We start from the raw sequence: 13,585 nt of genomic DNA, 5'->3' as shown, positions 1-13,585 counted from the left end.
AAATTGAAAGGAACTAAAATTAAGGCAAGATAAACAACATCTAAGTTTAGGGAACCAGGAACAACCTATTTAGAGTAATATTTATTCGTTTGTTTATTTTTTAGATAGTTAGGGCATAGATAAGGTGAAAAATAAATATACAGTAAGCTAAAATATATGGGTTTTATGAATCAGCCCCCACGTATGCTGGCCTGACACATACTGTAGTAACTGAGCTATACAATACACATAGGCAAAATTCACAGCATACATGTTGAAAGTGACACTGTTCACCAAATAAAAGTTTTATATTGTTTAAATAAATTTTGTATTACATTTTGTATAATATATTGTCATAATAAATCACTGTTACATCTCCTTCCCTAACTTTTCTGTTATTACCTTCAATATACCAAAGTCAAAAGACAGCTTTAATGTGGGATTGTCAGCCATAAAATCAAATTCCATTTACCCACTGCTCTGTGTTTATTATGCAGTCTACAACCTGAGCCTGCATTGCAAGCATTCCAATATAATCATAAGTGTTTCTGCTGTAATAAAACTTATCTCAGTCAGCCTGGCTCTATTTGGTAGATTGCTGAGGAGATGGTTGCTTGTTATCTCCCCTCCCACATTCCTGCTCCTCACTGATTGGCTGAGGGCGGTTCAGCGTGACACGAGGCTGAGAAGGGAAATACACCTTACCCCCTTGCAGAAGCTGCTGAAATATGATCTATGCTGTGCTCACATGTGTTTACAATGCAAGCTAGATATAACAGTGCAGTTTGTAGGAGAAAAAAAGAGGGAGAAAATTACATCAGGATTCACTTCAGTCAGAGGCAGAAAAAATGTAAAATGCCTGAATCTGTTTTTTTTTTTTTTTATTTACTAAGTATGATTCAGTGAAATATGTGGATAGTACAATACATATGTTTTGTAAGTAGAACAAGTATTTATCTACTTATTTGTGTTTTTTCCCTGGGATAGTATATCTGTCCCTGCTGCTTCAACTGATCCTTTTTATTTAGTCACTAGTATTGTCAGAAAACTGCAAAGTCCTCCCCCAACCCAAGTGATGTTGAGTTGCATGTATGCTTTGAAAGCCTTCAGTGGTGAATCATTTGCAGATATTTCACAATACATGATTGTGAAAATTCCCAACATTTTCCTGTGCTCATGATCTCTCTGGTGTTATTGACTCTAAAACAGTTAAAATATTATGAGCAATGTCTGAACTGAGATTTTTTGTGTTTGTGCAGCCAGACTTACACTTTTTCCTTGGTACAAACAAATACACGTGTTTTTGGCAATATATTTCATTAAACACAACATTCATTTGAATTGTAAGGGACAAAATATAATAGATACATGTGTTACATCAAAGCCCTCATTCAATTTAGTTTTTCTCCAAAGTTTTCTCCTAGGAGATACATATTCATCTTATGTATCAAATAAATTTTCAGCACTCTGCAATTGAAAAAGCACCAAAAAGTAGGTGAAAAAAGACTGTACTTTACGGCGTATAAGACGACTGGGCGTATAAGACGACCCCCCAACTTTTCCAGTTAAAATGTAGATTTTGGGATATACTCGCCGTATAAGATTCCCTCTTTTCCAACGCACACCAAATAAAAATTTAAAAAACATATACCGTATATACTCGCAAGCAAGCCGACCCGCATGTAAGCCGACCCCCCAACTTTTACCCGAAAAAACAGGAAAAAATGATTGACCCTCATATAAGCCGGGGGTAGGAAATGCTGGCCACGTGATCCCCCCAGTGTGTCCCGGTATAGCTAGTATAGTGCTCAGTATAGCTAGTAAAGTGCCCAGTATAGCTAGTAAAGTGCCCAGTATAGCTAGTATAGTGTCCAGTACAGCTAGTAAAGTGCCCAGTACAGCTAGTAAAGTGCCCAGTATAGCTAGTAAAGTGGCCAGTATAGCTAGTATAGTGCCCAGTATAGCTAGTAAAGTGCCCCAGTATAGCTAGTATAGTGCCCAGCATAGCTAGTATCGTGCCCAGTATGCTAGTATAGTGCCCCATTAGAGCTAGTATAGTGCCCCATTATAGCCATTAGAGCTAGTATAGTGCTCCATTATAGCTAGTATAGTGCCCCAGTATAGCTAGTATAGTGCCCCAGTATAGCTAGTATAGTGCCCCAGTATAGCTAGCATAGTGCCCCATTATTGCTAGTATAGTGCCCCAGTATAGCTAGTATAGTGCCCCATTATAGCTAGTATAGTGCCCCGTATAGCTAGTATAGTGCCCCATTAGAGCTAGTATAGTGCTCAGTATAGGTAGTGCCCAGTATGTGTAGGTGGTCCCCCCGCCGCGGCCGCTGCTGCCGCCGCTGCAATTAGCTTACCCGGCGGCTTCCTCTATTCCTGTCTCCGTGCAGGCATGTAAACAATTCACAGCAGCTCGCCCCACGGCGGCTGCTGTGTGATGAGGGAGGAAGCAGGAGAGCGGCTTCCTGTAGCGGCGATGTGTATCACCGTTACTATGGGAACCGCTCTCCCTACAGCTTCCTCCCTCATCACACAGCAGCCGTCGTGGGGCGAGCTGCTGTGAATTGTTTACATGCCTGCACGGAGACGGGAATAGAGGAAGCCGCCGGGTAAGCTAATTGCAGCGGCGGCCGCGGGGGGAGCGGGGCGGGGGGGGGGGAGCAGATGGGGGAGGGGACCACGGACCACATCACTCGCAAGCAAGCCGACCCCCCAACTTTTGGCCCACTTTTGGGGGGTCAAAAATTCGGCTTGCTTGCGAGTATATATGGTACTGGTTCTATGTATGAACAGATACTGGTGCTGCACTGTATGTGGTACCCAGTATATAACAGTATATAGGTGACTGACTGGTTGGATTGGTCAACTCTCCCTAAATGAATTGTTCACGGTCAGCTCTACCTGTCTCCAACAGGAGTAGTCAGTTTTCCCTATTTATCAGAGCGGTATGGACGAATAGATTGAGCTGTGCCCATAAAACATGCCTCTTTCACCCTTCTGGCCTTCCCTTATATCCTATTTACCTCCTTCTCTGCCTCTCAGATCTCGCACATGCGGTAACAGGATAGGGCGGGCCAGACGTGTGGAAGAGGCGTGTTTTATGGGCACAGCGCAATCTCTTTCTTCCATACCCTGGGTGTCCCAGACCTTGCAGGGTGAGCAATGAGCTCCCTCCAGCATATACAGTGACCAGCACCTGGTAATTAAACATCAACATATCACGTACGCTCGTCGTATCACCTGGCATCAATGACACCCGGCATATAAGATGACCCCCAACTTTTTAGAAGATTTTCAAGGGTTGAAAAATAGTCTTATACGCCAGAATATACAGTACTACTAAAATTATTCTGAGGCTGGCTTCACACTGCATATTGGAGGTGCGGCATCCACCTCACCGCTAGAAACAGGCCTTGTACTCACTGTTCTCACTCTTTGGGCAACCACAAAAGAGCTTGCATGTTGGCACTTACCTTTCTAGAATCCAGGGCACAATTACTCTTTGCTTGTAAAGATTTATCATTTTTTAAACAATGAGCTTAGTTTTCTGACCTTTTCTGGTTGATGGACCTTTTCTGTGAGCTCGAATTCAGATGCATGAAGTCCGCTGGCTGTGCTTGTAGCAGTTAGAAGAATAAGAATACTGCTCAAAAACTTCATCTCAGAAACTTAAAGAAAAACAACAAATGAAAGAGATAAAAAATAGCCTTAAGCCAGAAATCTTCTAAAGATTGTCCTCTGGCGTATCTCCCCTATTTTATCTCTACAGGAAATGTAGAATGTACATTTCAAGCAGTGTCAGTGACACCCAGGCACATTTTGCAAATATTCATTGGCCAGGACAGTTAGATAAACATTCTACCAAATTCCCGTAAATCCAGTGATTGCTAAAAAGTTCCTCCCCCAGCTTTCCAACAGAAAAAAAAATCTGCCAAACAGTTTCGTTTTGAAGTCTTAGTTACTGCTGTTATGATTTTTTTTTTAGAAAGGCTGCTAAATAAAGCAACCTTCTCCCCTTCAGTCACAGCATTATACACTTCTTTGTGCCCTCATTAAAAAGCGTAACCCCACTTCCTGTCCATTTGACCCACTGATAGTGTTCTTTCTAGCCTTCACTGTAAACTACATACATATATATTGTTTTATTCACACACACACACACACACACACACACACACACGCACGCACGCACGCACGCACACACACACACACACACACGCAAAAGTTTGGGCAATCTTGTTAATCATAATGATTTTCCTGTATAAATTGTTGGTTGTTATGATAAAAAATGTCAGTTAAATATATCATACAGGAGACATACACAGTGATATTTGAGAAGTGAAATGACCAGGGTTGCTCAGCAGGACCCCGAATGGCGAAGTTTCCCCGAAAAATTCGGGTGTTTTTTAGGTTTACCGCATGCGAATCTGAACCCGAATGCTGCGATTCCAAGCCGAACCCGAATACGAAGCATGCCGAATGGGCGCGCTGGAATTCAGCCGGATGGAGCTGTGGGTTCGGTTTCGGCTTCGGGATTCGGGGATGACGCGATTGGGCCAATCAGAAGTCCTCCTGCCGAGGAGCTGGCAACCCTAGCAACCAATCAGAGGAGGGGAGCCTGGCCCTCCCCTCCTCTATATAAGGCGGCGGCCATGTTGCGGAGCCACGCACTTGTGTGACTGCTGCTGGTACTGAGAGATTCTCCAGTGCTGTGCTGTGTCTGAGCAAGTGCTTTTCACTGCTAAACCTAGAGTTTTGCTTCCTAAACACCTCCTAAACACATTTATTGTTGTCTTATATAGTTAGCTAGTATTATGATTGTTTTTAGTCAGCTAGTGTATAGTGTATACTGTGCTAGGCTAGTGTTAGTCTGTGAGCAGGCTAGGCCTGCTAGCCTAGGTAGCCTTAGACTACTACTAGCTTAGGTAGGTTAGGGATTCTAGTTAGTTGTGTACTAGTAGTAGTAGTTTAGTTAATTATTACTGCTGTAGTCTGTTACTTTATTAGTTTCAGTACTGTGTTAGTTAGTTACTGACTGTGAGTGACAGGTCACCACCAGTATCCATTGTGAGTGACCTGACCTGTGACTGTCTGTCACCTCACCTGCCCGAGCCTATTGATTGATTGCGTCTGACCGTGTGTGACCGTTTTTAATTGTCACCGATTGTCTGCCGCACGACTTACTTGTAGCCTATTACGCTAGGTGTTTCTTAGTTACCTGCGTGCGTGCATACTTCTAGTGTCTACTACTATACTACCAGTCTACTAGTCTAGACTAGTACCCGTTCACTAATTTTTTTTTCAATTTTACTGTGTGATTTTATTATCATCCATAGTGTGTGTAATAAATAAGAGTTACTTACAACACATACAGGCCACCACACCAGCATCCATTGTGAGTGACCTGTGACTGTCTGTCACCTCACCTGCCCGAGCCTATTGATTGATTGCGTCTGACCGTGTGTGACCGTTATTAATTGTCACCAATTGTCTGCCGCACGACTTACTTGTAGCGTAGTACGCTAGGTGTTTCTTAGTTACCTGTGTGCGTGCATACTTCTAGTGTCTACTACTATACTACTAGTCTACTAGTCTAGACTAGTACCCGTTCACTAATTTTTTTTTCAATTTTACTGTGTGATTTTATTATCATCCGTAGTGTGTGTAATAAATAAGAGTTACTTACAACACATACAGGCCACCACACCAGCATCCGTTGTGAGTGACCTGTGACTGTCTGTCACCTCACCTGCCCGAGCCTATTGATTGATTGCGTCTGACCGTGTGTGACCGTTATTAATTGTCACCAATTGTCTGCCGCACGACTTACTTGTAGCGTAGTACGCTAGGTGTTTCTTAGTTACCTGCGTGCGTGCATACTTCTAGTGTCTACTACTATACTACTAGTCTACTAGTCTAGACTAGTACCCGTTCACTAATTTTTTTTTCAATTTTACTGTGTGATTTTATTATCATCTGTAGTGTGTGTAATAAATAAGAGTTACAACACATACAGGCCACCACACCAGCATCCGTTGTGAGTGACCTGTGACTGTCTGTCACCTCACCTGCCCGAGCCTATTGATTGATTGCGTCCAGGGCCGTGCAGAGGGTCCTTAAGTGGGGGGTGCTCAAATTTAAAAAAAGGGGCCTGTCAATGCCTTTCCCCGCATGCCCCACACCTCATTTTTGGCTAGGGGTATTGATTGTCATGCTGCTGAATGCAGATGCTGGGTGCCATGTGGGTTCTGGGTGTAAGTACTGAGTGTCATGTGGGTTCTGGCTATGGTTGGGTATCGAGTTTCATGCGGGTGTTGATTGCAAATACTTAGTGCCATGTAAGATCTTGGTGCATGTACTGGATGTCATGTGGATGCTAGGTGCAGGTACTGGATGTGACATGGGTGTGAATACTTGGCACCATGCCTGTACTGGGTGCTGGCTATGGGTGGGCTTTGGGCATCACATGGGTTTTGAATGCAGGTACTTTGGGTGCAGGTACTGGTTAAGTAGGTGCTTGGTGCAGATAGCGGGGGCCATGTGGAAGCTGTGTGCAGGTGTGTGTACTGGGTGCAATTTTAGGCCTGGGTGCAGATACTTGGGGCTTGATTCACTAACCGGCGCTAAGTGTTAGCAAGTTAGCAGTAAAGTCTGTATCAAGCTGCTTTGGGTACCAAGGTCCAGTTTGTATTGGGTGTTTAGTTGCAGTGGGTGCTATGCTGTATTGGGTGCTGAATGAGTAGCAGATGGTGATAAACCGTAGTGGGTGCCATGTGAGTGCTAATTGGTACAGGGAGCCATGTGAGTGTTGGACATGAGTGAGTAGGGAGTTCCATGTGTGGTCTGGATGTATGCCATGGGAGAGTACTGTGTCTCATATGGGTTCGGACCAAGGATGGGTACTGGGTGCTATTTGGGTGCTGGCCATGGACGGGTACTAGGTGCATATAATGGCTTTGAAACTTGGTGACGTGAGTACTGTGCCATGTGGGTGTTGATTATGGGGGTATGTGGGTCTTAGGTGCAAATACTGAGTGCCAAGTGGGTACTGGGAGCGAGTACATGGTGACATATGGGTGCTGGCTAGTGGGATATTTGTTGTTATGTGGGTGCTAAAGGCAGATGCTGAGTGCCATGTGGGTTCTGGGTGCTGGCACAGGGTGTCATGTGGATTCTGGCAGTATGGGTGTGTATCAACCATCATGTAGGTGTTGATTGCAGGTACTCAGTCCCTTGTGAGTTCTCGGTGCAAGTACTGGATGTCATATGTGAGTGCTTGGTGTGGGTGCTGGGCACCAGGTGGAGGCTTAGTGCAACTGGAACTACTGCAGATGAAACATGTGGGTGTTGGGTATCACATAGGTGCAAATACTTGGTGCCATGCCTGGGTGCTAGCTATGGTTGGGCATTGTGTCATGTGGGTTCTGAGTGTAGGTACTTTGGGTGCTAGTATTAGTTATGTGGGTGCAGATAGTGGGTGCCATGTGGAGGCTGTGTGCAGGTGTGAGTAGTGGGTGCCATGTTGGGGCTGGGTGCAAGTACTGTGCCATGTAGGTGTGAGTACTGGGTGCCAGCTATAGGGTGAAGGGGTGCAGGTATTGGGTGTCATGTGGCTGTTTGATGAAAGTACTAAGTGCCATATTGAGGCCGGATGTGAGTATTGGGTGCAGGGTGCTCGGTGCAAGTACTGGGTGCTTGCTATAGTGGGGGTTACTGGTTGAGTGTAATGTGTGTGGGAGCTGAATATTGGTGGGATTGTTGTGGGTGCAAGGGGTGGGAGATCACTGTGGGTACTGCTATGAATGGCATAGTTGCTGCTAGGGGAGGTAGAGGTCAGTGTGGTTGCTGAGGGAAGGGTAGGTCACTGTGGGTGCTGGGGGGAGAAGTAACTGTGGGTGCTTTGGAAGGTAGAGGTCAGTATGGGTGCTGGAGGAAGGGGAGGTCACTGTGGGTGCTGGGAGAAGTCAGTGTGGTTACTGGAGGAAGGAGTGGATGCTGGGTGTTGGGAGAGGCCACTGTGGGAGCTGGCTATGGGAGAGGTCACTATAGGTGCTGCTTTTGGGACGGTACGTCCCTGTGGGTGCTGCAGGGGACAGGAGGGTAGCCACTGGGGGAGGAAAAAAATCACTGTGGGTGCTGGGGGAGGGATAGGTTAGTGTGGGTGCTGGGGTAGGCAGGATCACTGCTAGAGCTGGGGAGGGAGAGGTCACTGTGGATGCTAGGTGGAGGGAGAGGTCACTGTGGGTGCTGGGAAAGGGAGAGGTCACTATGGGTGCTGGGGAGGGAGAGGTCACTGTAGGTGCTAGGTGGAGGGAGAGGTCACTGTGGGTGCTGGGGGAGGGAGAGGTCACGGTGTGTGCTGGGGGAGGGAGAGGTCACTGTGGGTGCTAGGTGGAGGAAGAAGTCACTGTGGGTGTTGGGGAGGGAGAGGTCACTGTGGGTGCTAGATGGAAGGAAAGGTCACTGTGGGTGCTTGGTAGGGAGAGGTCACTGTGGGTGCTAGATAGAGGGAAAGGTCACTGTGGGTGCTGGGAAAGGGAGAGGTCACTATGGGTGCTGGGGAGGGAGAGGTCACTGTAGGTGCTAGGTGGAGGGAGAGGTCACTGTGGGTGAAAGGTGAAGGGAGATATCACTGTGGGTACTGGGGAGGGAGAGGTCAGTATGGGTCCTAGGTGGAAGGAGAGGTCACTGTGATTGCTAGGTGAAGGGAGATGTCACTGTGGGTACTGGGGAGGGAGAGGTCAATATTAGTCCTAGGTGGAGGGAGAGGTCACTGGGTACTAGGTGGAGGGAGAGGTCACTATGGGTCCTAGGTGGAGGGAGAGGTCACTATGGGTACTGGGGGCAGAGAGGTCAATATGGGTACTAGGTGGAGGGAGAGGTCACTATGGGTGCTGGGGAGGGAGAGGTCAGTATGGGTCCTAGGTGGAGGGAGAGGTCACGGTGATTGCTAGGTGAAGGGAGATGTCACTGGGTACTAGGTGGAGGGAGTGGTCACTATGGGTAATGGGGAGAGGTCAATATGGGTCCTAGGTGGAGGGAGAGGTCACTGGGTACTAGGTGGAGGGAAAGGTCACTATGGGTCCTAGGTGGAGGGAGAGGTCACTGTGAGTGCTGGGGGAGGGAGTGGTCACTGGGTACTAGGTGGAGGAAGAGGTCACTATGGGTACTGGGGAGGGAAAGGTCAATATGGGTACTAGGTGGAGGGAGAGGTCACTATGGGTGCTGGGGGAGGGAGAGGTCAGTATGGGTCCTAGGTGGAGGGAGAGGTCAGTATGCCACACTAGGATTTCTGTCTGGGCCTCTTCACTTGAAAGTGTTCCAGGTGGGGGCAAAGCTTCCCGCGGGTGGGCAGGGCTTATCGCGATCGGGGGCGGGGCTTATTTTGCGCGACGAGAGGGGCTTTTTTTAAGATTTTAAAAAGGGGGGTGCCTGGGCACCCAGAGCACCCCCCTGTGCACGTGCCTGATTGCGTCTGACCGTGTGTGACCGTTTGTAATTGTCACCGATTGTCTGCCGCACGACTTACTTGTAGCCTATTACGCTAGGTGTTTCTTAGTTACCTGCGTGCATACTACTAGTGTCTACTGTCTACTACTATACTACTAGTCTACTTGTCTAGTACCCGTTCACTAATTTTTTTTTCAATTTTACTGTGTGATTTTATTATCATCCGTAGTGTGTGTAATAAATAAGAGTTACTTACAACACATACAGGCCACCACTAGAGTTGGGCCGAACCTCTGATTTTAGGTTCGCGAACCTGGTTCGCGAACTTCCGCGGAAGGTTCGGTTCGCGTTAAAGTTCGCGAACCGCAATAGACTTCAATGGGGATGCGAACTTTGAAAAAAAAAATTAATTATGCTGGCCACAAAAGTGATGGAAAAGATGTTTCAAGGGGTCTAACACCTGGAGGGGGGCATGGCGGAGTGGGATACATGCCAAAAGTCCCGGGGAAAAATCTGGATTTGACGCAAAGCAGCGTTTTAAGGGCAGAAATCACATTGAATGCTAAATGACAGGCCTAAAGTGCTTTCAAACATCTTGCATGTGTATACATCAATCAGGTAGTGTAATTAAGGTACTGCTTCACACTGACACACCAAACTCACCGTGTAACGCACCGCAAACAGCTGTTTGTGTAGTGACGGCCGTGCTGGACTGGTGCGCACCATGGCGAGAGTGCAGGTTTTGGTGGCTTTACAGCCCATATGGTCGCCTGGCTGATGTAGCTGAATGACAGAACAGTGACTGTCCAGCTGATCAAATTTGGTCTGACCACAATGAGGCAACGACCTTATTATCGTGGGTGTGCCCCCCGAGACACTCATCTAGGCGCCGGTCATTGCTTCATTGTGATACGCAAGCCCCTTCACCACGGCAAGGTAATGATCACGAAGGGGAATGGGCGCATGTACATGCCTTTTCTTTTGTTGTTGCAGCTGCCCGCAGTGCAGCCAGAAAAATTAGGCAGTCACGTACACGCACCAGAAAAATTATTACAGCGGCCGCTGCTAGCAGCGGCCTAAAAAATTCAGCAATCCGCCTGGAGTCCCGGACCCTGTTGGTGGTGGCGGAGAAGGTAGTCAAGCGGCCTGCAGGCAGACATGCTGTGTGGAGGAACTGGGAGCGACTTAGTCTTCTTGGGGCAGGCCAGGCAGCCAGTCACACGGCGTGCAGGCAGAGATGCTGTGTGTGCGGGGACTGACTTAGTCTTGGGGCGGGCAGCAGCCCTCCGGGATCCATGCCTCATTCATTTTGATAAAGGTGAGGTACTTAACACTTTTGTGACTTAGGCGACTTCTCTTCTCTGTGACAATGCCTCCAGCTGCGCTGAAGGTCCTTTCTGACAGGACGCTTGCGGCAGGGCAGGAGAGAAGTTGGATGGCAAATTGGGACAGCTCTGGCCACAGGTCAAGCCTGCGCACCCAGTAGTTCAAGGGTTCCTCATCGCTGTTCACAGCAGTGTCTACATCCACACTTAAGGCCAGGTAGTCGGCTACCTGCCGTTCCAGGCGTTGGTGGAGGGTGGATCCGGAAGGGCTACGGCGAGGCGTTGGACTAAAGAACGTCCGCATGTCCGACATCACCATGAGATCGCTCGAGCGTCCTGTCTTTGACTGCATGGACACGGGAGGAGGATTAGTGGCAGTGGTACCTTGCTGGCGTTGTGCCGTCACATCACCCTTAAAGGCATTGTAAAGCATAGTTGACAGCTGGTTCTGCATGTGCTGCATCCTTTCCACCTTCCGGTGAGTTGGTAACAGGTCCGCCACTTTGTGCCTGTACCGAGGGTCTAGTAGTGTGGCCACCCAGTACAGGTCATTCCCCTTGAGGTTTTTTATACGGGGGTCCCTCAACAGGCAGGACAGCATAAAAGACGACATCTGCACAAAGTCGGATCCAGTACCCTCCATCTCCTCTTGCTCTTCCTCAGTGACGTCAGGTAAGTCAACCTCCTCCCCCCAGCCGCGAACAATACCACGGGAAGGTTGAGCAGCACAAGCCCCTTGCGATGCCTGCTGAGGTTGTTCTCCTGCCGCTGTCCCCTCCTCCTCCTCCTCCTCCCCCAAAGAAACACCTTGCTCATCATCCTCTGAGTCTGACTCGTCTTCTGCACACGACTTCTCTTCTTCCTCCTCCTCCCCCCTCTGTGCTGCCGCAGGTGTTGAGGAAACAGCTGGGTCTGATGAAAATTGGTCCCATGCCTGTTCCTGACGTAACGGTTCCTGGTCACGCTCATTCACAGCTTCATCCACCACTCTACGCACAGCACGCTCCAAGAAGTAAGCGTAGGGAATTAAGTCGCTGATGGTGCCCTCACTGCGGCTCACCAGGTTGGTCACCTCCTCAAACGGCCGCATGAGCCTGCATGCATTTTTCATCAGTGTCCAGTTGTCGGGCCAGAACATCCCCATCTTCCCAGACTGTTTCATTCTACTGTAGTTGTAGAGGTAGTGGGTCACGGCTTTCTTCTGTTCTAGCAGGCGGGAGAACATGAGCAGGGTCGAGTTCCAGCGAGTCGGGCTATCGCAAATGAGGCGTCTCACCGGCATGTTGTTTTTGCGCTGAATTTCCGCAAAGCGTGCCATGGCTGTGTAAGACCGCCTCAAATGCCCACAGAACTTCCTGGCCTGCTTCAGGACATTCGCTAAGCCAGGGTACTTTGCCACAAATCTTTGAACCACTAGATTCATAACATGTGCCATGCAGGGTATGTGTGTCAGCTTCCCCATATGCAAAGCGGCAAGCAGATTGCTGCCGTTGTCGCACACCACGTTGCCTATCTCCAGGTGGTGCGGGGTCAGCCACTCATCCACCTGTTTCTTAAGAGCAGCCAGGAGAGCTGCTCCAGTGTCACTCTCCGCTTTGAGACAAGACATGTCTAAGATGGCGTGACACCGTCTTACCTGGCATGCAGCATAGGCCCTGCGGAGCTGGGGCTGTGTAGCTGGAGAGGAGAACTGCCACTCAGCCAAGGAGGAGGAGGACAGCGAAGAGCATGTAGCAGGAGGAGAGGAGGTGGCAGGAGGCCTGCCTGCAAGCCGTGGAGGTGTCACAATTTGGTCCGCTGCGCCCTGCTTGCCATCGTTCACCACCAGGTTCACCCAATGGGCTGTGTAGGTAATGTAGCGGCCCTGCCCGTGCTTGGCAGACCAGGCATCCGTGGTCAGGTGTACCCTTGACCCAACGCTCTTCGCAAGAGATGACACCACTTGCCTCTCAACTTCACGGTGCAGTTGGGGTATGGCCTTTCTCGAAAAATAAGTGCGGCCTGGCATCTTCCACTGCGGTGTTCCGATGGCCACAAATTTACGGAAGGCCTCAGAGTCCACCAGCCGGTATGGTAACAGCTGCCGAGCTAACAGTTCCGCCACGCCAGCTGTCAGACGCTGGGCAAGGGGGTGACTGGCCGAAATTGGCTTCTTCCGCTCAAACATTTCCTTCACGGACACCTGACTGCTGCTGTGGGCAGAGGAGCAGGAACCGCTCAAGGGCAGAGGCGGAGTGGAGGAGGGTGCCTGTGAAGGTGGAAGGGAGAAAGCGGCAGAAGCAGATAATGCACCTGATGGAGGAGGAAGAGGAGAAGGAGGGTGGCTTTGCTTTTGTGTGCTGCTGCTGCTTTTGCTCAGGTGGCCATCCCATTGCTGTTTGTGCCTTTTCTCCAGGTGCCTTCGTAAGGCACTTGTCCCTACGTGAGTGTTGGCCTTTCCACGGCTCAATTTTTGTTGGCAGAGCGAACAGATGGCTTTGGTCCGATCTGAGGCACACACATTAAAAAATTTCCACACCGCTGAGCCACCCTGGGATGTGGGCACTATGGGGACCTCAGCAGCTGATGCTGAAGGGCAAGTTGGCTGGCTGTACATAGGTGGCGATACATGGTGCCGGACTCTGCCACCAGCTGTTTCTGACAAAGAGCTGCCCCAGCTTCTTTCAGCAACTTCTCTCCTCCTACTACTCTCTGACTCCCCCTCTGAACTGTCCCCCTCTTCATCTCCTCTATTGGGAACATACAGAGGATCCCTATTACCGTCATCATCGTAGTCATCCTGCCCAGCTTCGCTTGCCTCAGACAAATCCAAACTTGCACCA

The 13,585-nt window shown here is 48.9% G+C and overlaps 1 protein-coding gene across 2 annotated transcripts in view; it reads right to left on the bottom strand.

The window, feature by feature from the left end:
• SERPING1 (serpin family G member 1) overlaps positions 1-3,814 on the bottom strand; it is an 87,172-nt gene extending 83,358 nt beyond the window's left edge. The window contains exon 1 of one of the 2 annotated variants that reach the window (XM_068255536.1): positions 3,541-3,814. In XM_068255536.1, coding sequence (XP_068111637.1) covers positions 3,541-3,648 — 108 coding nt within the window. In that variant the 5' untranslated portion in view covers positions 3,649-3,814. The remainder of the gene's footprint in view (positions 1-3,540) is intronic. The other variant, XM_068255537.1, reaches the window with a different exon arrangement.
• Positions 3,815-13,585: the final 9,771 nt, after the last annotated feature.

This window comes from Hyperolius riggenbachi, chromosome 10 (genome assembly GCF_040937935.1).
Source record: "Hyperolius riggenbachi isolate aHypRig1 chromosome 10, aHypRig1.pri, whole genome shotgun sequence".
Lineage (NCBI taxonomy): Eukaryota > Metazoa > Chordata > Amphibia > Anura > Hyperoliidae > Hyperolius > Hyperolius riggenbachi.
The sequence above is the reverse complement of the archived record's forward strand: the minus strand, read 5'-3'. Positions and strand labels throughout refer to the sequence as shown.